This window comes from Seriola dumerili, unplaced genomic scaffold (assembly GCF_002260705.1).
Source record: "Seriola dumerili isolate Sdu_G_001 unplaced genomic scaffold, Sdu_1.0 BDQW01000674.1, whole genome shotgun sequence".
Lineage (NCBI taxonomy): Eukaryota > Metazoa > Chordata > Actinopteri > Carangiformes > Carangidae > Seriola > Seriola dumerili.
In genome coordinates this window covers 909427-934745 of record NW_019174929.1, presented here as the reverse complement: position 1 = coordinate 934745, position 25319 = coordinate 909427, and the positions used below count along the sequence as shown (strand labels likewise).

General features: G+C 39.3%; 1 protein-coding gene across 1 annotated transcript in view; it reads right to left on the bottom strand.

Annotated features, from left to right (window-relative positions):
- The window catches only part of tead1 (TEA domain transcription factor 1), a 48836-nt gene that overhangs the window by 6586 nt on the left and 16931 nt on the right, over nt 1–25319 (bottom strand). Inside the window, exons 4-10 of the mRNA XM_022765370.1 lie at nt 8140–8204; nt 5661–5723; nt 3178–3189; nt 2122–2253; nt 1790–1836; nt 1609–1670; nt 368–492 (exon numbers count right to left, since the gene is read on the bottom strand). Of these exons, the coding sequence (XP_022621091.1) occupies nt 368–492; nt 1609–1670; nt 1790–1836; nt 2122–2253; nt 3178–3189; nt 5661–5723; nt 8140–8204 (506 nt within the window). The remainder of the gene's footprint in view (nt 1–367; nt 493–1608; nt 1671–1789; nt 1837–2121; nt 2254–3177; nt 3190–5660; nt 5724–8139; nt 8205–25319) is intronic.

Sequence of the window (25319 nt, the reverse complement as noted above, 5' to 3'; positions counted from 1 at the left end):
AATGACAATAAAGGAATCGGAAAAAAAATCGAAAAAAATGCAAGCTGCTGATTTGTTAACTCGCAGTCCACACCGAGTCTGTGGATTGTCCTGCTGAGCTGAAGTCTGCAGTTTAAATATAGTTCTGGCATGCCTTTTAGGGAACTGATTAATATACAGTCGTTCATTATTACTGCAGGTTTTCCTGCCGTGCGTCCCTACAGGCCAGACTTCTCTCTTCTCAGCTTGTTTTGGCCTCCTCTCAGCTGACTGTGTGCCTGGGAAAATGTCCCAGTGTATTCATAGAGGAAAGGACTGGATGATAAGAAGTGGGAATTAACACCATGAGATAGTGATATTTCATGCTTTAGTATAATGCCCCACTCACTGAGTCTGGGTCCCTCTGTTGCTCGAGGAAGGCGGAGAACTCCACCAGTCGGAGTTTAGATGTACCAATGGAGCGGCCCTGCCATGCTGGTGCTGTGGGCGCTGGAGCTGCTGTGGGCTCGTAACCTGAAGTAAAAACCAGAATAAGAGTCATCCTCTCTGTGGGTTGTTTCACAGCATGAATATGTTTCAAAGCAAATAATACCTTTATGTGATATTAGATATAGTTTAAGGTTTTGTTTTTTCTTTTGTTTTGTTTTTTTGAGGACATCTGTTGGGACTCAGATTTCCTCCTGTCCTGATGTTATTGGCAATAGTACTCATTACTTTAAATAAAACTGCACAGGAAACTGTAAAACCAAAATGAATTAAATATTTATGTGCAAATTACAGCTGTACCTGTCCATGAAAGCATTTCTTTTAGGTCATAGCAATGCCACATATGGGGAAATGTTTGTATGTATAGATCTATTCATACCTTGTGGGTAACTTTGTTTGTGGGATTCATCAATATTTTCTTACTTCCAGATTGTTACTTGTATTGTTTGTAGCAAGTTCTAGGCAAGAGATAACAAATACATACAACTTTTTTTCACAAAAACCTGATGAAGATGTATAGGATTAAATCGGTGGTCTGTGCATTTTTTTGCATGTTTTAGTGCATGTTGCCTTTCTTTTTTTTCATCCAGTTTAAATTTGCAAGTTTGAACAGAGACTTAATATGTTGCATCACAGGATTTTCTGCAGTTTTGGTTATTTCTCTCTTCTAATAGATAATGTTTGAGGAACATGAAGTGCTTAAAATCTTACAATTAAAAAATAAACCTTGGCTGCTAAAGAATTTGAAATTTTCAAAAAGTAAAGTAAATGTAGCTGAGAAAAAAATATGAGTTGCTGAAAACCATTTGATTTTAGTCTCAAACTAGATTATCCTTAAAGTCATTAACTTCATCCCTCCTGGAGCTACACAGTAGATAAGGTGCTCTGGGGGAAAGGCAAGTAGGTTCAAAGTATCAAACCCACCTTTATTGTCACTGCTATCTCTAAGCAGACCTCTGTCTATCAGCATATTTGTTTTACAGTAAGAAGCTAGGAGGCTCTGAAATGTTTCAAACCAAGTAGGGAAAAGATGAAGTGGAGAGGGAGTGAGTTTCACAGACTGCTGTACAGTTAGCACATTTATTATGTTGTGCAGCTGTTGTACAAAGAAGTTGACAGAGTAGTAAATTAGTAAATTCTTACTTGAAATGGCTGTTGTGACTGTTGGCTGGGTGGGATAGGCTTGCTGGGTGAAAGGCTTAATACTGGAGCAGAGAAAGGTAGATCCCATTAGGAAAAAAACAACTTCCCAGAACAACATATTAAACTCATTGCTTTAAGAGAGTTTAGGTTTTCTTTTCTGACACCAAAGTCTGATACTTACTCTTGTGATGATCCTGGCTGACCAGCCGATATCATACCCTGCCATAACTAGAGAATTAGATGTATAAATAGACAGCAAAGAACAACAAAGAAAAAACAACATCCAATTGTGAGCAGCTGTGAGCGACAAGATCAAAATGGCTTTTAGCTCCATGTTCAGTGGATGTAGTTATCTTGACTACCACTCCTTTTGATCATGTGCTTATCTGATAGGGGAAGATAAGCTGTGGTGTGTAATGTGATTTGGCCCGGGTGTCGGTGTGTTTGGCCCCATGGCTGCCCTGGGTGAAGCTGGACTGGATGGATCAAAAGTGGTGCCGTTGAGGCTCTTACCCCTGCTCCAGGGAAGGCTGGGCGCGGGATGCCTGGCAGGCCGAGCTTGTTGTGAATAGCCGTGGCAGAGACGATCTGAGCCGAGGACATGGAGGCCATGCTCTGGAGGGCTTTGTCCTTCACGGCTTGGTCCTTAAACAGCAGTCACAAAAGGCTTAGCACTCACACAGAAAGGGGAGGTGGGGTATGTTGCAGAGGTAGCAACAACCAGACTCTAAACAACACACTGAAAGCACCACTGACCTCTCTCACAACAGTAAACAGCAAGCAGGTTAAAAGAAGATGCATCAGTATTGCTATTTAAGTGTAGGCTTTTTTTTTAAAGGAATGTGCCAAACAATTACCATTGAATTCTACTGTACAGTGGTTAGAAGTGGTATGCACTTAAATGAGTTTGCTTGTTGACTAATCCACCGCTAAAATACTTTTAAAAAAACTCATTCAGCAATACTTCTATCAAGGCTGCATTTGTCTGCATGTCAAAACACACTGAAACATCGCAAAGAATTTCTCTGAACTGAAGGACACAAATCATGCTAGTTTAAGGATCTTTCAGCTCCACTCAGTTCCTTTCCTTTAATCTTTGGACAAGAGATCTTTAAATGATCAGATTGTATCTGCATGAATTGTAAATGGCTTAATTTATGGAATAGTAATTCATGGAGAACCAAAAAGGTCTGCAGAAGAGCACTAATTGCAGCATTGTATGTTGTTTTGGACATAGTCCTTTGTTAAAGTGCATTAACAAGGTTATTTTAAGTTATACTGGCCCTGCAAAATTCAGAAATGCACACACACCATACATGCTAGCAAACCCATGCAGACTCACTGGTGGCAGACGTTAAAGGTAAGCATGCTGGCATAAGATGTTGGTGGAACAGAGTCAAGCTACAATATAAGTGTGTAGCAATGTGATGACGCACAGAGACACCAATAAACTGGGAAAACACTGGGCAGCAGCTATTGTGTCACTATGGCAGGAGCACAAATGCAAAACTAGCAGCCGAAGGATGAGGCAGGCCCTAATTAAAGCACAAACAGAAAATGAATACTTACCATGCTTGTAACCTAAATGCAAACAAACAGGGTTTTATTGTAAAATTGTAAATTAGAGTAATTCAACATTTTCAAACTCTTAAAGTCTGAGCTATGCATGAAAAAGTTTCAATGTTACAGCTGAAATCATCAGTAAAAAATAAATAAATAAATAAAAATTCTTCAATTTGACCAGTGTCTAGCTTTCTTCACACAGTACAACAAACACAGATGTGTAATGAATACTTCATAACAAAGGATTATAAAATTTGTATTTACAAATTATCCTTGGTCTCTGTGGCGAATGTCTTGCTCTCTATAATTTTCACAATCTGATCAGCAGTCTTCACTCGAGACAAAACAACAGAACAGTAACATAATGACTGTAATTTCACTAAAACGCCATAGACAAGACCAGAAACAGCAGGTTTCCATTGATGCCCCCTAAAATGAAGGGCACACTTGTACTTCTCTTTGCCACTGAACTCTAATTTGCTTTAAATGAGAAAAGACAGGGATTCATACAAAAGCTGTCTGTTTTTCTTCAGACTGCCGCCTGTGCCCCTGAAAGACCAGGCATTCATGTGGCTAGCTGCCTGTCTGACTCTGTCTGTCTCTCAACACACACACACACACACACACACACACACACACACACAGATTAATGAGGGGTCATTAATTCGTGTTGAATACGGGAGTGGAGCAAAGTGTGAAAGTCAAAACGTATACTAGGCTCCCCAAGTAAAGAAGAAAATTGCACATAGGTGGAGTATTTGATTTACAAGCATTACTTCATAAAATACCTTATATTACAGTCAATATTATTCAAGATTACTTCTTTTACAATGGTTCTCCCATTTTAATATGCCATTCTTTAGTGATTTTAACGGATTTCACTATTGCTAAAATAATTGACAGGAGCTATGAAATGACGACATCTGGACTGGGAGAGGGAAAGCGACTGACAGCCATGGCATTGTGAGAGCCTGGAGTTATCAACAGATAGAAGGGAGAACAAGAAAGCAGAGAGGGCATTTCAGAAACAGCCAGCTTCACGGCCATTCTCCACTCTGAATGTGCACAACTGAGCCTTTGACAGCGGGGAAAAGTTGGGTTATATTGTCAAAGGAGGTAGAGGTGTAATCGCCTTTTCATTTTTTTTCAACACAAGCCCCCTTTGCCAAGCCCCATTTTTTTTTAACGAACTCTGCTTAGTGAGAGATGTAAGCAGACCAATTTCCTCTGACCTTCAGCTCTCAGCCACTCACCAACAGCCAATGCCAGCATGCTTCCCGACATTTGCACATTAACTGTGGTTTTACTAAATGTTTACAGATATGGAGAGTAAAAATTAGAGCCTGACCAATAAATAAACCGAGCCGATAAAATTCGCCGTTGTCATCTTATTATGATCATCATACATCAGGTAACAAGAAACTGCAGGACAGAAATGCAAAAAGAGGAGCGTTTTTTTAAGCAATGCTCGCATCAATCTGTCCACCACTTTGGTCCAGACAGAGATATCGCAACAAATTTCTAATGGATTGCCATGAAATTTGGTACATACATTCATGGTCTCCAGAGGATGAATCCTACTGAGTTAAGTGATCCCCTGACTTTTCAACTAGCGCCACAATGAGGTTGAAATTTATGGTTTTCAGAGAAATGTCTCAACTATTGGATAAATTGCTGTGACATATGGGACGCACATTCATGCCCCCCTCAGGATGAATTTAGAGATTTTTAGTGATCCCCTTGCTTTTTGTTTAGCGCTACCATCAGGTCAGACCTTTCAAAATATGTTAGCATCCTGATGTGAGCTATTAGCTCAAAGCACTGCTGTGTTTAAGAGCAGTCTTACAGAGTTGCTAGCATGGCTAAATTCTTGTTCAACCGTATAATTTACATACTGTATATTGGTCACAATTCATTAAAAACAAACAATAAACAAACAAAACAAATAAAAAAAATTGAACATAAATTTAAGGAATGCTTACTGACATCTTTTACATATTATGTGTTAGTTAGCAAATGTTGGCCAATATTCAGTATAGTTGTCAGATTTTTAAACTCTCAGCATCAGTAAAGGCATCAAAAATCCAATATCGGTCAGGCTCTTGTACAATCAAAAACTAATCATAGAAACTACCAGTAACATTTGCTTTGGAGTGTTTGCTATTAATCCATTTCTTTCATTAGTGGAAAAAAAAGTAAAATGTCTTCACTATACTGTAGTAAGTTATTGATATGATGAACAGCCGCTCTCAAAGCAAAGGCCGTGAAGAAAAGTGAATATGGATGAAACAAGTGGACAGGACAGTGACAGCATGTCTGAGTATGGGTGAGAGATGGAGTGAGAAGGTGCAGGGGGATTAGAAAATCTGAACAGACTACAGTCAGCAGTTAGGGAGAATCAGAGCACCAGGCATTCACTCTGTCACCACAGGAAACAGGAAGTTAAGACGCACAGCAACCAACAAGCCCAAAAGCAGAAAAGCGCATACCTTTAGCTTGGAATGAAACTCACGAGATTTCCTTCTGGCAAGAACCTGAATGTGACTAGACACCTGCGGGGTAGGGGAGGGGAGGAAAACAAAGGAAGAGCCTGTAACCATGGCAATGAAAAGCCCCCTACAACTGGGCAAAGCCAGACGTACCTTAATGGCAGCTTGGATTTCTCGAACTTTCTTTCTTGCTAAGACCTGTATGTGACTAGACACCTCCATTAAAAAAAAGAGAAAAAGGGAAAATAAAAAAACAAGAAAAACCAAAAAAAAGATAGATTACACATTTCTTTGTTTAAAAAACACTTGATGGAGATAAGGTGCATAACAGAAGCATGTGCAAACCACACAACAAGCTAACAGCCAATAAAGTGTTATGCTGTGTGTTGTCGTCACTTAAGTGAACTGATTAAGGAGGATGCAGGCCCCTTTAGCACACATTAAGAGCACACAGATGTGATCTGCTGTGTGCTGAATGAGAATTGGCTAGTCTAGTATTCTTACGGGAGCTGGGCAAGGCATTTCAACAGCCAAGTTTACCTCTCACGTTCACACAGTTCAAAATTATTTAATATTCTCACATTCAACAGTGCAAGTAGCAATTTGAAAGAGTCGTGTGTTGATGACAGGTTTGAAGGGTGTATTTAAGTTCTCTTCTGGCACTATTCACGCAAATCACACCTTTTCTAGCAGGATTATTATAATTAATCAACAGGAAATTAATCAGCAACTATTACTACTACTTACTACTATAATCAGTCATTTCCATAATTTTTCAAGCAAAAGTTCGTTGTTTCCAGCTTCCTCCAATGTGAGGATTTTCTTTGTTTTATATTAGTTTAAATTCAACATCTTTGGGCTTCAGACTGCTGGTTGGAAGAAAAACGACATTTAAAGACAATGGAAAATTACTTACTTACCATTTGTCACTGTTTTCTAGCATTTTATTGACAAAAAAATCAAGAAAATAATCTGAAAATTAACTGATAATTAAAATAACAGCTGCCACTATCGATTATTTTCATTTCAGATTAAACAGACAATTATGTTTTTGATTGATCGGTTAGACTAGAAAATGTAAGAAAATACCAAAAAAAATGTCAAACATAATTTCCTAAAGCCCAAGACAGACAGTTTGTTTTGTCCAACCAACATAAGAAAAATTGTTTCTATCACAGAAGACTCAGGAAACCAGTAAAGAATTTGAGAAGATGAAACTGGTGAATTTTTTTGACAGATTTGCTTAAAAAATTATTTAAATGATTGTTCCATTATCAAAATTGCTGCAGACGAATTTAACCTCGATCAATTTAACATTTCAGCTCTAATGAAAACTGGTAGTTGCAGCCTTAATATAAATAACAGCAACTACACACACATCATGCATTTAAACTAACAGGAGAAACAGATGTGTGTTTCTTGGTGTAGCTCTAGGTAAACAACTATCTCTCTCATTCTGGTTCTGTGTTGAGGAGAAGAATCACTGAGAGAGAAACCACACAGCCTTTCTGGCCCAGACTGATCAATTCACACACAGTGATCGAATGTCACTGTAGACACTGGCTTGTTTATCATTGTCATTCAAGTCAGTAGTCATACAGGGAATTTCCTGTTTAGAGGGAGGATCAGTCAGTGGGTTTCATACTGTGACTGAAGCACCATCAGAGCTGCTCATTAACAGGTCATTTGAATACAAGAATCAACATCAAGTATAACTCCTATGATTATATATATTTAAGAGAAAGACCAAGAGCCCTGACTTCAATTTTATTTACATATTATTTATATGACATTTACCTGACATATTACAGTGCAGGTTAATAAATTCATCACAGTTTGAGTCAGAAATCTGAGCTCAACTCTGTGGTAGGAGTAGTGTGTCTGCAGTGCACACAGCGTGTTGCAGAAGGCAGGATGCACTCTCCAACACTGACTACAGCAAACAGTCTTTGATCAGAGATGGTACCAATCTATTAAGGCTTCGACCTTCCTATTAATAAAGGCCTCTACTCCGGCCGAGTGCACAAGCCTCCGTGATGTAGTCATAAGGAGGAATACTTGCACTGCTAAGCCACAGTGGTTTCTCTTCTACTTTTTTGATGACAACAATGGTCTTAGATCTGTTGTATGTAGAAAATGAAAGGCTGCATTTTAAATGAAAGGTTGACATGCTGTATATAAAAGCTTTTAAAAGGGGAGATTGAAGAATCAATTTCTGTACAAACCTAGTACAGCTACAGTTCTTATGTTCTTACAAGTAAGAGTTAAATGGACAATTTTGGAAATGTCATAATCCAGGGACATCTGTTCATGCAACACAACAGTGACGGGACTTGTCAGCCTCAGAAGTCTCTTCAACAGAATTGTGTTATTCTCTGTGAGCTTTGTTTCTCTCCTGCAGAAACAAAGGCAACAGTCTGCGCACATTCAGATTTGACAGCCCTCTGACACTCATGCAACAGAGACATCTCTGTCTTACCTGCTTACGAGTCCTCGTCTTCCCGGTCCGAAGCTTGATGTATCTAGCTATCAGCTCATTTCGACCTGTGTGAACAAGAAAACAGAGCGAAAGGTGTTTTAAAATAACAAAAAAGGACCAAATATCTCCAACAAAAACATTTAAAGATAAACCCAGAATACCATGGGAGAAGTGAAAATTTAGAAAATATACAGAGAAACCACATCATGGGATCATTTCTACAGGTGCGTGAGCACCAGTTTCTGAGTGTGTAAAAAAATGATGTGTGTATGATTCTTCGGTCTGAACATTTAGTAAGGTCTAAGTGTGTTGTAGTGTGATTGCTTCTGGTTTTAGTTTCCTTTCTTAGTGGGGTGGATTGAATATTTTTATATCTTTAATAGCTTATCAATTTTTCACCATGTAAAATTTGATTGACTGATAAATTGTAGGCAGGTAATAGTTTACTGTCTACTGCTAATTACTGCTGTTAAGCTCCAGAAAAAGATTATGTGCTACAGTTAAGTAATAATGTATATTATGATTTGCCGCTGCACAAATAAAATTGAATATAATTAAGTCAGAAATTGTTTGATGATTTTTTTTAAACCACAAGTCAATAAATACGTTTGAACTTCTGAGCAAGCAAATTGTGAATAACAAAAATTTAAAGCTACCTGGCTAATGTGTAGCTTTATTCACAATATTTGTAGGAAGTAGTCATGGATTCATACACAAAGCTATAAACTATAAGCTGCAACCTTGCAAAACAGAAGGTATGTACATCTCCTAAACAAACCAGATCCAATTTCCCTGTGAAAACACCATGTGACATTAGCATGAAAAAAACTGGCAGCAGCAGCACAGCCTTTCAAATTAATCTAATTCAATCTCATTCTCTTCAAAGCCTGACGCTTTGAAAGGAAACAGACCTAGCTGTTCATACTATTACAGAAAATAATGGCAACTGAATATATTGGGTTTAAAACAGTGCAGCTCTGACTAAATTATAATTAAAGCATAGCTTTGTAGAGATCTCCAATTAACAACGGCTCCAAACATTCTTCTGCCCTCAGCTCTGCCCTTATTGCTGTAGCAATGCACATGACCCCTGCTTAGCCCTTTCATATGGTAATAACATGCCGCCAACCAAAACTATTACACAAATTATAGGTAAGGAGGCACTCTAATTATGTGTCCAGCTGTAGCCAACCAGTGCCATGGGTCTGCTCTGCTCCTCAATTAAATGCACCAAACCCTCAATATAATGAAATATTTTTCTACATCATTCATTCATTATCAATTAAAGGTCTTACTTTTATTATGACACAATGGAACCGCAACGTATCGCACATGTGCTAATAAGCTGTATCTCAGGTAATCAGAAGGAAAGGCATTTTCTGTCAATGGTCACACATCAGGGATCACAGAATGTGATGGAGCACAAAAGTAAAGCTCAGGGGCATAAAAGGGAAGAACATAGCAGACACTTTGGATTCATCCAGAGACAAGAGAACAGTGCTAGATGCTTTTCTATCATTCTGTTGTCTGTATAATGGAAACAAAGTAGCTAGTGTGACGCCTCATCTGTTGAGGTACCAGCGCTCTCATGTACCGCTCAAGTGTGCTGGGTATAGCAGCTTCAATTGCAATCCTCAAAACCCAGTATTTCCACCTAGTAGAGCAAGTAATGATTAATCTACCGATTAATTAATTGTTTGGTCCATAACATGTCATCAATGACTAAACAATGACAACATTCCAGTGTTCATGATGACTTCAAATGTCATTTTTTGTCCACTCAAGAGTCTGAATCCCAAAAATTCAATTTAATATCACAGAAGACAAAAAAAACCTCTAAACCCAAAGATTAACTGATTATCAGTGTTGTTGCATTTTTTGTTGTTGTTTGTGCTGAGTCTAATCACACAAAATGTGAGTAATACAGTTTTTATCAAAGCTCTGTGAGTTTAAATAAAAATATAGTGAATACACTTGTCAGCATCGTGAGAGCTTTGATACCTGTAGCACCTGGCTGCGTGCCACGCCTACACATTTTGTTGTTCAACTGAGCGGAGTGGAGAAGGGAGGGGTGGGGTTTGACGTCAAGTTGGAGTTTGTTGAAGGTTGCCCCCGGAGCTCTTTTCACACTGAACATTTAGGCGAGGCCAGACTGAGTGAACCCAGTCATTCAACCTCACAGGACAAACAAACAACATCTGGGGATTTACAATCCCAACTAGTCTACCCAGTGGGCCTGCAGTGTAAACTTTACCAGATGAGGCAGGGGCCTGCACTATTTTCAATAATTCACACACTGTGGAAACATAACATGACAATACAGGCATTCATGCAAACTCCTGATTCGTAGATCAAAGCACACAAATGGCCAGCTGAAAGCTTGCTTACTGTTGAATTATTCATTCTTTTCACCAGGCTGAAAAAAAGCTCAGTGGGTCCTGGCTGGTCCTCATTCTTTTTTTCTTGCCTGTGTTTGCACTGCAAAACAATTGCTGAAAAAATTGTGACTGTAGACATTCAGGACTAAAAATGCTTTAGACTCTAAACTCTGCTTTTCCCACCTGAATTCACGAGGTGCTAAATTTTTCCGCAAACAAATATAAAAATGATCTTCCACAAATAATATATGACAGACAATTTTTGTCTTTGTGGCAATTAAAAAGTAGGACATGCTGATTCCATCATTTACAATACTAACTTTGATTTGTCCTCAGTTTATATAAGATTTTAATTCAAATCTGCTTCCCAAAACTAGTAATCAACCTGTAGCTGTTTTCAGAAAAGAAACCGTTTGAACCATTTCATTCTCAGTTTTTCTGCATTTATGTTTGGTTCAGTGTTTTACAATGCCTATTAAGTTAATTTCATTTACCCTGTAAGAAAGGCTTGTTCACTTGTCAGTCTATCAAATCCCCAGACATTAAAGTATTCCTCCTTAATTCTACAGCACCATTTGCACATGTGAAAAGTTCTTCATAGAAATAGTGGATAAAGTCCGCAGGTGTAGCAAGGCCAAGAGACAGCTGAGAAAATTAACTCTTTATGGTGTGCTCCTGTCACTCAAAGCAGCAGGGAAAGGATTAAATGTTTATAGTGTGACCCCTGAGCAGATTTGTGCTGTTCAGCAGCTGGAGGAGCCCTCCACCTGGCCAGAGTGAACTCTCCTCTGAATCTCAATGAGTCCGGAGGATCTGCGACATATGAATGGCACTCCAGCAGCAGACCCACAAAGAGACGGTGGCTCAGCTTTCTCTAGACAGTCCCCAAGCAGCTGATTCCTCATTCAGTCAGAAATCCAATTTGGCCCTCAGCATCCTTTCTCCAAGGAACCTGGGACAGGCTCCCACTGTTGTGAATAACAATGGAGTGTATTGTCATACTCCGCTGTGGACCAACCTCTGAGATACCACACCCAAAAATAAGTTGCCATAACCTCCAATGGGACCTTCAGTGTCTAAATCAACACTTGATGACCTAAACAACCATAATAAGACATAGCAAGGATTTCTGCATGTATTTTTCACAACTCATGCTTCTTAAATTCTGCCTTTTCAACTTGGAAAAGCCATACAAAGTAAATATATGGCAGTAACTGGAAGGATTGGTGGGTGTGGTGAGAGGGGTCCTGCTTGATCAGGGTGGCTTTCCTGATTACTGACTGGGTGCACAGTTCAAATAGGGGAGTTTGGGATGAACCAGTTATTTTGCTGGCCTGGTTAGTTATGTGGGAGAGTTTAGTTTTGTGTTTAGTGGTGTCATCTGCAGTTTCTCAAAGCCCAAGATTTAACACTGAAATTTCTTGTTTTGTCCGTCCAGCACTCCAAACCCAAAGATACTGAATTAATTATAGCAGCAAATCTTCACACTTGTGAAAATGGAACTAGGGAAAGGAAACAAATGACCCAACAGTCTAAAACCCAAAGATATTTACCACAATACTAAGACAAGGAAAAAGCTGCAAATTCTCACATTTGAGAAGATGGAACCATCAAATGCTTGGTACTTCTGCTTTATATCAATTTGTCAAAAATCGTTGCCGACTCATTTCCTGTGAATGTTTAAGACATTTATGGAGTTGGTTCACAATGAACATAGCCACCCAAAACTCAAAAATGAGGTTCTCCCGCTTGGCTTCTGCTTCACTATGAACTCGAGACAAAACCAGATAGAAAAAAAAAAGAGTGCAATCATTCTCTGCAGATGTCCAGTGAAGTTACTTGTAAAACACATTTATGCCCTCAAATTCTGGAACAAGTGCATTAGTCAGTTCAAGTGTAAGAGCTATTAGAGCCACTACAGGGCTTCTTGCTACATCATTTTTTTTTTTTTTTTTTTTTTTTACAGCGATTCCCTCCATCACACTGTTGATGTTAGGAGCCTCACAGTAAAACATAAATGTACAAGAGAATGAGATTTTCCAATAAAGGAAAAGTGAAGTATGTCATGTCGTTCAGTCTAAACATAACATATTTTAGGTTTATTTTGCATTCTGGTTTCTTAAAGCTTCTCCCTGTGAAGAAACTGGTATATCTCTACATTCCTACAATGGATTACAGCCTGTATGATTGTTGAACATCAGTGTAAATAGTGAGTGTAGACAGAAGCCTTTGTTCTTCATTTCTAAGGGACTGACACCCAAACCTGACCTTTACGGTTGATGATTGAGATAGCTGAGAAACGCTCTGTTATCAAACTGTACTGTAGCTGCACTGGAGATGTTTACATGCACTGAATATCAGCCTCTTATTATTCGCAATCTGGTTCTACATGAACACATGATTTTTTTTGCCAAAGTTGTAAAACTAACTAATAACTATTTCACATGAGGGAATTCTGTGTTTGTGTTTTGTCTGAGCTTTTCTCACTGGTTCAAAGTGGCAGATTTAAACAGGCATCAGTTGGAAAAAATTGTTACATTATTTAATTAATTTTAATTTTTTTACATTAACTTGATGTTGTTTATTATTGTTGTTCATCTTAAATGTGCTAGAATTACATTTAAAAAAAAAGATTATAAAGATCATCTTAAAGCTATCTGATACAGAATAAGAAAAACATTTTCCAGCTTTAATCTTATTTTTAAGTCCACAGGCACTCATTAAAACAGGTTTTCCGAAATCAATGTAGTATAATATAGAAGAGAATTACCAGGCAAATCCATACTGCATATACATTTTACATGTTTTGCATTGTTTTTCCATCTTCCTAAATTTCCATGATGAATGCACAGAGGTGATACTGAGTAAAGCAGTGCTGAATCTCCACTGGCATGCAAATACAATTCACTACCAAAGCCTTTATGCACCTGTGTAACAAACAGAGGATAATTTAAGTAATGGCATATTAAACAATTTAACTGGCTTGGTTGCATCCTTTGAGCAGCAAGAACAATACTTTACTGCCCTGGTCTGGTTTTTTTCCTTTTCCTCTTTTTAAAAGCATCCATTTCCTGTAACAGCACTTTTTTCTAACGCAGGCAGAACCACAGTCACATCTGGCCCAGCACTCTGCCATGAGACAGCGCTGGGCCTGGCCAAGAATCAGTCGGCAGATTGCCTGCATGTGTGTGGCTTCTACCGCTCGGTTCTCTCTGTGCAGGGTCTGACAGAACTGAGAGCACACATGTGGCACGGCCAACACATTAGGACAGATCTATCATTAACCCTTCATTCAATTATTTATTTTTTAATGGACAGTATGATTAAACTGTGCTTAAACTGGAAATGGCTTTGATACAACATGCTCAACATGCTCAACATACATGAAATTATCATTCATTAATTGTTTAAGTCCCTTTTCAAGCAGAAATATCAAAAAAAAAACTTTGAGTGGTTCCGGTTGCTTTTCCTTGGTTGCATGACTGAAACTGAATATCACTGAGTTTTACACGATTGATGGCACAAAACAAGACATGATGAAGTCACCTTGGGCTCTTGAAAAACTGTGTCAGGTACATTTCATTGTTTCCTGACATTGTTTAGACCAAGTGTGAGAAAATGAATGGCAGATGAATTGATAATGATAAAAGCCATTGGTTCCGACTCATACATCATTAATTCCTGAACAATACTCATTTCAAGAGTAAGAAACTAATATCTAATATACTGCTACTGAAACAATCAACTAATCATTCAGTCAACTGACATTAAATTAAGTTTCAACAATTTCAACAAGAAAACGTACCACATTTGCTGGTTCAAGCCTCTCAAAATGTGACTTTATGTAAACTGAATATTTTTGAGTTTTAGACTGTTGGTCAGACAAAAGACATAGTTTGAAAATGTTACCTTGAAACTTGAGATAGGTGTTTGTCACTATTATTTATAAACTACTTAATCAACAAATTAATGAAAATAATTGTTAGTTGCAGCTGAAATCAAATGACTTCCAAATGCACATAATAACCCAAGGAATATTTCTGAAAGATAATTTCTGTTTGTTGATGTATTTGGTTTCTTCAACTTTAAAGTTATGCAGACCACAGCCCACTGTGTGTGTGTGTGTATGTGTGTATGTGTGTGCGTGCGTGCGTGCGTGCGTGCGTGTGTGTGTGCGTGCATGTAGCAGGCCAACACAATGGCCCCAGCTTTCCTGTCATCCGTGATAGATGACTCAGGGGTCTCAGGCAGACATTAGCATCACAATAGACTAAACCAACAATATGAAGGCATTCGTCCCAGGTTTTGGGAATAGCAGGCAGGGGCAGGAAGCCTTTTACTTACAACATCAATGGGAAACCACCACTTGCCAAGTGGAGGAGAAGCTGTGACTTGCGACTTAAAAGAAAATTGACAGTGCCCTTTTTGGAAGGAAAACCCCATGCTATCAGTTTAGCGTTACATTAGCTGTGGCTGACAGGCCAAAGACTATGCTGAAGACTAGGATCCTGTGTGATGAATAATTTCATGAGACTAAATAACGCACAGCTGCTGCAGTGGGAACACAACATGTCAGTTATGTAAGCTTAAACAATTACAACTAAATAAAAACTGCCTGCAGCTGGCCAGATCCTGCAGGTGTTTCCCGAGGAAGGTGCAGCACCAACATTTACAAGTCTTTTCTCTCTATCAGAGCCGCTGATCACTCAAGCGCCTTTAGCAGAGAAATCTCTTGTGAAAGTCAGAAGACGATATCTGATGATCATAACATCTGACTTAAGTCCACCAGCTGATTGTTACAAGTGCCTTAACTTCCTGTATTGTTGGGCACTCACACTGGAAGCGTGGGTCCCTAAGAAAGACTTCAAGGCCAGACGTTGTATGCGTGACGCCACAATGATCACAAACACTAAAGCTATTCTGTGAGACACAATAGAAATCCCTCCTCCTCCTCCTACACACTCACACACACACGCACACCATCCCAATGCCTGCAGGCTAAATCAGAAAAGTTCAAGCCCATATATCCTCTTATTAAACTAGCTCTGCATTTATGCATCATGTACTTGGTTGAGTCCTTAATTATGTAAATATAATAACCAGCAAGTATATTGTACACACGTCAATATAACCTTTTGTTGTTGTACTATGTGTGGTGATGTAGTTTTAATGTATTTGAGCTTTTAACTTTCATACTCTTAGATACGTTTTTGATTCCGTGGAACATTCTCTTATTTACATACAGCAGTCTTTTAAATGTATCATAAAATTCACACAGGCTCTTTCAGTTCTGGCCTCACATGAATATGGGTGTTCCTCCCACATCCACAGGAAGCAGCTCTATTCAGTCCTCATTTAGACAAGAAAAGGAGGGACATGAAAATAAGAGCCTACAATTAAGAGCAGTTCATTTATTTCAAGCCTGAAATGGAAACAGATAAAGACACAGAGTAGGTTTTGTTTTGTGGGAATTTATTTTGTAACTTTGATCATACGTGATTTTAAAACCTGTCATGTCCTGTTTCATGATGACAGTACTGCTTTTATTCTCTGTCATGTGTGCGAAGGCCAATGTTTTTGGGTCTAATAGTACTGAACTGGTTGAAAAAGCAGAAGTACATCTTTTTGGTGAATAGAAAGCTTTTTTTAATTGCAACAATCCAAATCCAAAACAGTTTGGCAAAACACAAACATGATCAACTTTAATATCTGCAAATTCATTCACCAAGTCGTTCTGTTTCACTGATAAAGTTTCCTTCCAAATTTAGCAAATTTCCACAAAATTGGCAAAAAAGTGACATAGTTAAGAGCATGAGTAAAACCTCAAACGAACAATAATAATTAATTCATGAGAAATATTCCATGTATTAATTTGAGGAAGGTTACAGTCTCCTCATTGTTCCACAATCTGATGTTTTCATCTGTTGCACTGTTTCATCACACTATTCATGTACGTCATGATGAATTCACCAAGTCTGTTTCCATTGCACTTTGCATTTACCAATAACAAAACTTTTCCATCTAAGCCAGGTGTAAAAACTTTTTCGCAAAATATTGCAACTTTGTTTTTTTTTCTTTTTTGCATTTCTACTCCTAATGCAATTTTGAATTACATAAGTAAAGCCATTCAAATATCAAATCAAATGTACACTTTTGCAAATAGATACCCAATATATACATTTATATAAAATATAAAGTGAAGTCAACTGAACGAAGCTCTGCTAAGAGACATTACAGGTTCTTAGACTTTAACTGATGATTGTAAGTATCACTCAGGGTTTAAAAATCCAGCCCTGGCAAAATTAAGTTCTCTATATAATGTAGTGTACAACTGTAATTAACAGCTCCTTAAAAATCCATTTTTTCTCTGGACACCAAAAGAAATCAATACTTAACTTCAAATGACCTTATTGAGCTGGATAAAAGGCTTTATCGCAGGGGCTGGGTCAGGAGTGGTTGAGCTAATGTGTTAGTTGAACAGTGGGGGATTAAAGGTGAGGTGTTCTCTCAAAATCTTACAAGACATCACAAAGCAGCAGGTCACTAACCTGAGCCTTCCTGGAGACACTGAGAGGATTACAGCAGCCAACCTCTGCTGAACTGTGCCTGTATTCAGACGGGGCTGAGGAGGCAAAGACAGCCTCTTTATCACTCAGCAGGTCCAGCCCATTCTATTTCCTCTCTCTCCACACTACCTCTCTCAAACAAGGCCAGAGCTGAAACCTGTTAGTCCCAACTCTGTGCAATATACTCACAGGGGACCAATTTGCACAGCCAGCCCTTGTCTGAATCACTCTATCAATTAGGAGCCACTGTGTTTATCATCACATACATTATTGTAGAGGCTGGCCTGGTCATTGTGTTGAGGTGTGCCTCTCAGGAGAGAGAAACAGATGAAATAAATGACCAGGGAGTGAAGCCACAGTTGGACAGACTGCTGGACTAATCTGAAAGGACGGCTGTAATTATGAGTCTCCCGAGGAACTGGCTGTGTGGCAAGTCCAATGTGTGAACATGGCGCTAACAGTCAGGAAGGTGCACTACCCCCCTTCTCCACAACAAAGTAAGACACTGAGTCAAATCAATATTTTCAATCTCTCAGGATCAATTCAGCATCTGAGCACAAAGGAAGACATGTTGGCTGTGACCAATGTGTATAAATGAAAAGTCAAACTTTGTGGTCATGATGGGTTCTTCTGTCTCACGTTCTTTTGTAATCATGAGCACAAGCTGAGGGAATCTTTACTGAAACTTGTAATTGAATCCAAGTTTTTGGAGAGACACAAGGTCCTAAATAGTTGACAGAATTACCCCAGATAGTCAGGACATAATAGACATGCACTTACTATTAGATTACAAGGATAATAAATGTTCATATACATAGATTATTAAGGTCAGACCATAATACAGCTCTGAGTATGATCATTTAATGGCTATGAGTACAGCCTTTGTTTCCAGGGATGCTGTTCAGTGTTGAGAGACCTTTCTCTGTTCCACAAACAGAAAACACAGAAAGAGACATGACGGTCTGTGTTAGCACTGGAGTGTAGTCCGTGTGCTCTGGGTGAGAGAATAACACTGGCATTCAGATTCCATTCATATGTTGATTACACAAAATGGTCCCATCAGTATGAGATGATCATGTCAGAATAAAAGTGTTTCATCAATGTAATCAGCATGAAACTGATGACTTTTCTTGAAGAGAGCATGAAAAGTGACACTGCATCTTTAAGAAGCCCAGCGTCTCACTGTGTTTTAGTCAAACAAAAGCAACCAATTGAGAACATGCAACCTGAAACCAGAAGCCTGGCTCAGAGGGCCTCACACAGTCCTCAGAGCATGGACACACCCCGTGTGCTCCTGATTCAGGCAGGCAGAGAACCACGGCCTGTTATCCAACCATTCAGTGCAAACACTTCCACACAGTCTGAAAATCACAAACAGAGACTCACAGAGCAGTTTGTCTAGCCTCTGGAAATACAATACAGTAAAAATATCAAATCTATTGGAACTAAATTTCTAAAATTCAAACATAAACAATGGTCAGCAACATTTTAGGGTGACACAGTACACTATTTGATTGTGAAAACATTACCCACTGTTGTGAGGTACTGTAGTGACTATAAACTTGCCACTTGAAGCTCGTTCCAGGGAAAATTTTGTTCATTTCATATATATGGATATAGCACATGCCATGTGCAAAGCAAAATGCTGAATCTCTGCTTCAGAAAGTCTACTCTTGCACTAACAAATCCTCTCCCAGTAACATCTCTTCACAGTCTGGTCAGCATCAGTACTGCTTACACTTTGAGCCTGTCTATCACCACAGTTCATGGTAAGCAGCCCTGTGAGGCATGAACCCTCAACAACATGAGGCCATGGGCAGGAGACTGGATTCTCACACGAGCCACAACATGTCATGCTTGGTCACCACAACATGGACATGAGTTAGAGCTGAAACCTGCCCCCTGAACAGACTGCCATGAAATAATATGCACTTCAAAATCAATTCTGCTGCTCAGCAACAGGGGAGCTCTAAATGTAGACCCATTTTGGGGCTGAGCCTCATTAATTGCTCGTTCTCAGAGACACAAAACCACACATGGACGATAAGCTAAAGATATGTAGTAACTGAATGATACAAAACAAGTGCGGTGAAATCAACTTGATCTCAACCCATTTATTATTATCTATATGTTTTTGTTGGCTCCATTTGCTCTGACTAGTGTCTACTGGGCATATTAGACCCATGAGTGCATCTCATTGCAGTGCAAAACAACAGGTGCAGAAGGACCATGAGGAACATCAGACAGACATGAAAGGATCACATCAAAACATATACATGTACTATTTAATAGTATTTATATGATAATATTTAAATACTATTTGAATTAAACATGTACATGTGTTTCAAAATGCTGGAGAGACAGGTAGACAAAGTGGTATATTTTTCATACCTAATATACGTGCCACGTATGTCACGCTCTCTACTGGACCCATCATATGAGGCTGCTGTCAGGTTCATTTTTGGAGGTCTGTGACTCTAGTTGTCATGCACATTACTTTATAAAATCAGTACAATACAAAGTTGAGTTTCAGTCACTGTTTAGTCTCCATCTCTCACATGCTCTCACTCATATATTTTTGTTCTCTCTTTTCCCATTTTTAAATTAGCCAGGTAATCGGTTATATCAATACTGTATTCACATCAACAACATTAGCCAAACTTCCTACCCGTAATAAAAACCCCTGTTGAGTAGAGCGGTGTCTGGTCCACCATGTTCGTGAGAAGAGTAACAAAACCAGGTCAATTCGCGCTTGTTGACCCATTCACATCAACCGTAGGCACGTGTTTGATCTCTGTCACTGTATCAAGCTGAAATGAGTATAAGGCATCTCCATGGCGACCCGTGATGAATAAATAACCAGTTTGTCACAATCCAACCTCAAAATCTTGAATCTTAACACAAAATGGCTTCTTCCTTCCCTCATCATACCTGCATCAATACTATTTACACTTTCAACAGTTACGCCTTTTGAGAAAGACATAAAATAATTGGACTTTTTTCACTACCATGTGTGTGAAAACACGGTAGCCTTACACTGACAATGACAAGGGAACAAATGAGGGATTATTCTGGAGGTGTGTGATGCCTCTCCTGCAATGAAGTTCCTCACACTCCATTCTGAGTGAATGCAGGTGACTCGGGGAGCCTGAGCTGATCCCAGAATTCCTCATTATCCGCCCAGCAGGGAGGATCAGATCCGCTCGCTCTGTCTCAGAGCATGCTCGGCCCGGTGAGACGAGACCCAGAGGAGCACAGTGCTGGGCCATCGGGGGCAAGCCAGGTCTGCTCATTATATCTAACTCATCCTTGGCATCTCTGCAAACCAAGTGCCACTTAGTTCCCACAGGAGGGGTCTGGGCTGGATCACTGACGAGATGGCAGAGCAAACAGCAGAATGGTAACAGGAAAAGCTTTACATCAAAAGTCACGTGCAGACAGAGGCATAATGTCCAGCAGTGTGCCTGCAACAGGAATATTAAAACATATATGGCTTTCAATCATTTGACTGTATTTATCATTTTAAATATGTAAAATGAATGGTATGATGGCTGCTCCTGCTTATCAGAACCACACTGATAGCAGATTAAATGACACTGGCATAAAGAGCACCTAAAAAAAATGTCATGAAAGATGAATATGACTTAGCCATCAACATTTCAATAGACTTAAAAACTCAGGCATTAAATACAACAAGTGGCCTCTGCAAGAAAAACACCGTATGGGTGTGGTATAGCCTACAGGTAGAGTAGGTATTTGCATGTTTTTTTGGCCGTAGATGGTATAAGAACCAGTTCTTTTTTTTTTTTTTTTAAACAGTGACTGAGAAAAATTCACCAATGTCATTTAGCTTGCGGGGCAAGTGCAAATACATAACTCAATGAATAAACATACAATTTGAGTGAAGCGTGTTGTTTCATTTATCAACTCTATTTCTGGGGTAAATGAATGCAGCCCAGCACAGCAGGTGAATTATGCAAGTGCAGAATCTTAGGCCTTTGGCTAGGGGCCAGTGCCCTCCATTTCCCTTTACTTTTTAAAATATTCTCCTAAGTAAACTCTGGGGCCAAGGCAAATGCTGGGCGATACAGTCTATGCAGATGTAGTGTCTTCCATTGCAGCCACAATTAGCCTCAGAGAATGGGCACAGTGCCAGCCAACACTGGTCTCAGCACATCCGAAACACTTCAGGTAAACACCACAATAAGCTAAGAAGCAGAAATTAGAAATTGTTTTGAACCGCAACACAGTTGCTATAGAGACTGTTGCTAATTAACTGCACTCTACCCCAGGATAACAAAGGGCTTAAGGGCACTCAGGGCGGCTCCTCTTGTGATGAGCTCTGTGTATGGAACACTATGCCATCCCCAGGGTCTCTCAACTACAAAATACCTGTCTCCTTGTAGCCAACTTTCATCTCAGATGCCATAAGAGGTTTTGTGTGGTGTCTGTCTGTGTCTGTTATAAACCCTATGGACCTGGATCACAGTGCCATATCAGCCTCACCATGATTAGCTGAACCCTTCCCCTCTTGAAAGACAAATCACTGGATGTTTTGGACAAATCAATCCCTTGTAGCAGCATGGAGGACCACTTCATTGGTTACTTGTCTTTGGCATTCCAAATACGTGCACAGTTAACATCAATGAAAATCTGAGGTGTCATTCAAAGAATATACAGTGTTCACAAGAGAGCATCTTTGTTTTTATAGGGAGCAGGGCTTACATTTCTTAATATTTCTGAATATTTTACTTCTCTAAATAGTAAAATAAATAGTAAAACTGTCTATATACATTCTTTGTTCTTTACACCATTGCATCTTATACTCTAGAAGGATAAGTGACCAGGATAGGTTTTAGGTTTGTGTCGGTTCACCTCACTGACATCAAAACTGCAAGCTAAAAGGCAAATATTTTTTTCCCTCATTATAACTCCCTTACAGAACATCATTTATTTTGCAACTAAACACTGAATACTGATTGTTACAATATTTCCCACATTCACATAAAGAGGAATAAGGGAGTGGATGGCAGAGTCAAAAGTAATAATGGTAAGCATTTTGTAAGATTTGCTCGCAAAAACTGTAAATATGTCAGAGTAATAAGAGAAAATAATGACCGGAGTCACATTCCAAGCATTCCTCAAAAGATTCACAACACTGGGTTCATTGTAATTTTCAACACTGAGGTAATCAAACTGGCCGCTCCCTACAGGCTTTGGCCTTATTGTCTGTCATTCATGGGTTTCATGGCTACAAAACATTTCCAACTTCAGCATCAATGTAGGCATCAACACTCTCCTGCTAGACTGTCATGTTGCTTCTAAATGGCTGCATTCCTAGTGTCAAATTTGACCATGTGCCCTACTCTTTACATTTAGTGAGTGTGACCATACTGTACATACTGTGTAACTACGCAGGCATAACACCATCCAAAATCCACTGTATTGTTCCTGGTCTAGTTTTATATTTGGTTAACACTGGATTCCAATAATGAACAGCTCAATCTATTCAAAATAAAACATGGCTGCTTTTTTTCTCTAAGAAAGACCCATGGCACCTTCCTGGCTTTGGGGGATTGTCACAGTTCATGGCATGATGGAATTGGCACTAGGTTGCAGCAACAGTTGGAGGTCTGAACAACAAGCAGTGTCCCCAGAAAATATATGAGACTGTTAGCAATCCATTACATTGTCCCATCAAAAGCCCATACCTTAAGCAAGAGGACTGTATTCCCAAGTTCTGCCTTCTAAAAAAAAAAAAAGTCCACAGCTTTCCAAAAACTGAACACAGGCATTTACCTCAATTTTCTTCCACAATTTTACAATATTTAACTATGCATTAGTTTTTTTTGCTGTATATTTTCAGTTTCTACACTTTACTTTTTGTCTAGTATCTTACAGTTCTGATTCAGTAAGACGAGACAGACAGACAAAGGATTCTGCTACTGGTGAGACAATGTGTAACCAGATACAGAGCACATCTGGCAGGACGAATGTCTATTCAACCCTACAGTTGTCTACTCAGCAGATTTTAAGGTGGATTCAATACCACAAAAACAAAACCTTTCTTTGGGTTTGTTATTGGGGTTCTGAATCTTTCAAGTAACCATCTTTTGTCTTTTTCATTAGGTAAATTTCAGTGGGTTGTCTTTTGCCTCAGTTTACAATAATTCTTATGTGTATCTAATTTGATTGTAAGATTTTAAAGAGAAGCACCTATAACCTACATTCAAGGTATTTTGGTATTTGCAGTATACGAAATCAAAAAGTATGAGTAATGCTGAATATCTACTTGCTCCGTAACTTCTCAGAAAGAATACATTAAAAAGAATATTTGACCTTTTTAATGCCACAGCCAGAAAGCTGAACATTTTCATCATATTGAGAATGTCTACTGACTAACAAAAAGGACTGCACTTAGCACTGCTCATTTGTAACACTAGAAAAACTGAATTGTCATGCTTTAATCCACGGCAGAGGGACAGCTTCTCTGCCAGCTTCACTCTGTATGGGGACAGGGGAATTGGAGGAAAAGACAATGGGGAGGGTCCTGTTGTCTGAGCCCACATCTTTGTAGTGGCAGCTGAGGGGTTTCACTGAAACTCCTAGAATTTACATTTTGTTTGGCCGGAGGGGTCACATGACAGCTGCAAGCGAATGCTCTGAGGGGCTTTCTGCTTTCACTTGACACTGACAGGCTGTGAGACGGTCCAACACCACAGAGAGAAAATATTCCCTCTTTCCATGACATCACCCAGCCAGGAATGGGGGGAAGTGGAGGGAGGAGAGAGGGCACAGCTGGTGGCAGCCGCAGTACCATCTGCTACTGACTAATAGTTCATGCTGCTTTACTTATAAACTTGCACTTCTATGAACCAGAGTGGTGGCTGTATAGCCACCATCACAGAACACATCACAGATAAATTTGAGACTGACAGTCATATAATGTTACATTACTCAGGACAACCATGTATTGATTCATTTTTTTCGTTTTGGAAAATATGCTTTTACACTTTTTTGCCTCATTTTAAATGAGGAGATTAATACCACTGTCATGTCTGTTAAACATGAAACTACAGTCAGCAGTGAATCCATACAAACACCTAAGTGAAAATGACAGGCTGTGGTCTTTATGGGGGGGGGGGGGGGGGGGCCCTTTCCCTTATTTAGAATCAATTTATCAAGAAAAATAACGCTTGGGTTAAACTCACAACATAAAACGTGAACTTACCGTACATCTTTCCCTCATCAGAAAGGATGATCTTCCTGCGTCCACAAGGAGGATAGATAGCCAGGGCCTCCTGGAAGCTCTGTTCAATGTCAGGCTCCACACCCCCTCGCAATCATTGTCTACGGGCTGTCTGCCGAGTCGCTCATCCCTCCAGATCCTCGGCAGGGCTCTCACTGCCGCTCCAGCTGCTGGGTCAATCGTGGCGGTTGGGCTCTCCAAGCTTAAGCCCTGGAGCAGACTAGGGAGAGACCTTGGAATTCCCAAAGAAACAAACACAACCAAGATGTCATTCTCCACAACAGAACAGCGAACATCTGCTTCTAAAAAAAAACACTGTTAGTTTGAAGAGCACAATATGGAGCAAAAGCAGCCAAACAAACTTGAACATTCACCAAGAATGTTGTTGACTGATTTAACAATGGATTGTTATGGGGTTTTAAACAATTGAAACATTTTCTCTCATGAACTTGTTGGTGACTTCCTTCTTATTAAGTGACAGAAAAAAAGGTTAAAAAAATCATTCAAACTTGTTTAGAGATCAGATTAAATACTTCAGACTATGATGGGAAATGCATTCCATGCCCAATAGATGAGGTGAGTCCACAATTTGTACATACCTTGTAGCTCGCAATTTTGTTTTTGAAATTAAGTTTTCTACGCCTCATTTAACATTTTACAAGTCTTTATCACGCCATAGCCAACCTAAGTTTGCCACTTTAATCTGGAGCGATAAATCTGGGTCAGGAAATGAGAGGGCAGCATTTGACACTCCCTGCATTTACCACACACTGCCGAGGTTCCCTTGAGCAAAGGCACTTGATCTCCAGTGTAAATGTGTGTAACTCTGTGATTGCGCAAGCAAGGCATTTCATCAAAAACATTCAAGTTCAGCAACACTATGCTGCACAAAATGAAAGTGGAAAAAAAGTATTGTGGCTACTAATCTGTAGAGCTCACATCACACAGTCAGCCACAGCATCAACATTTATAATGCAATACAGACAT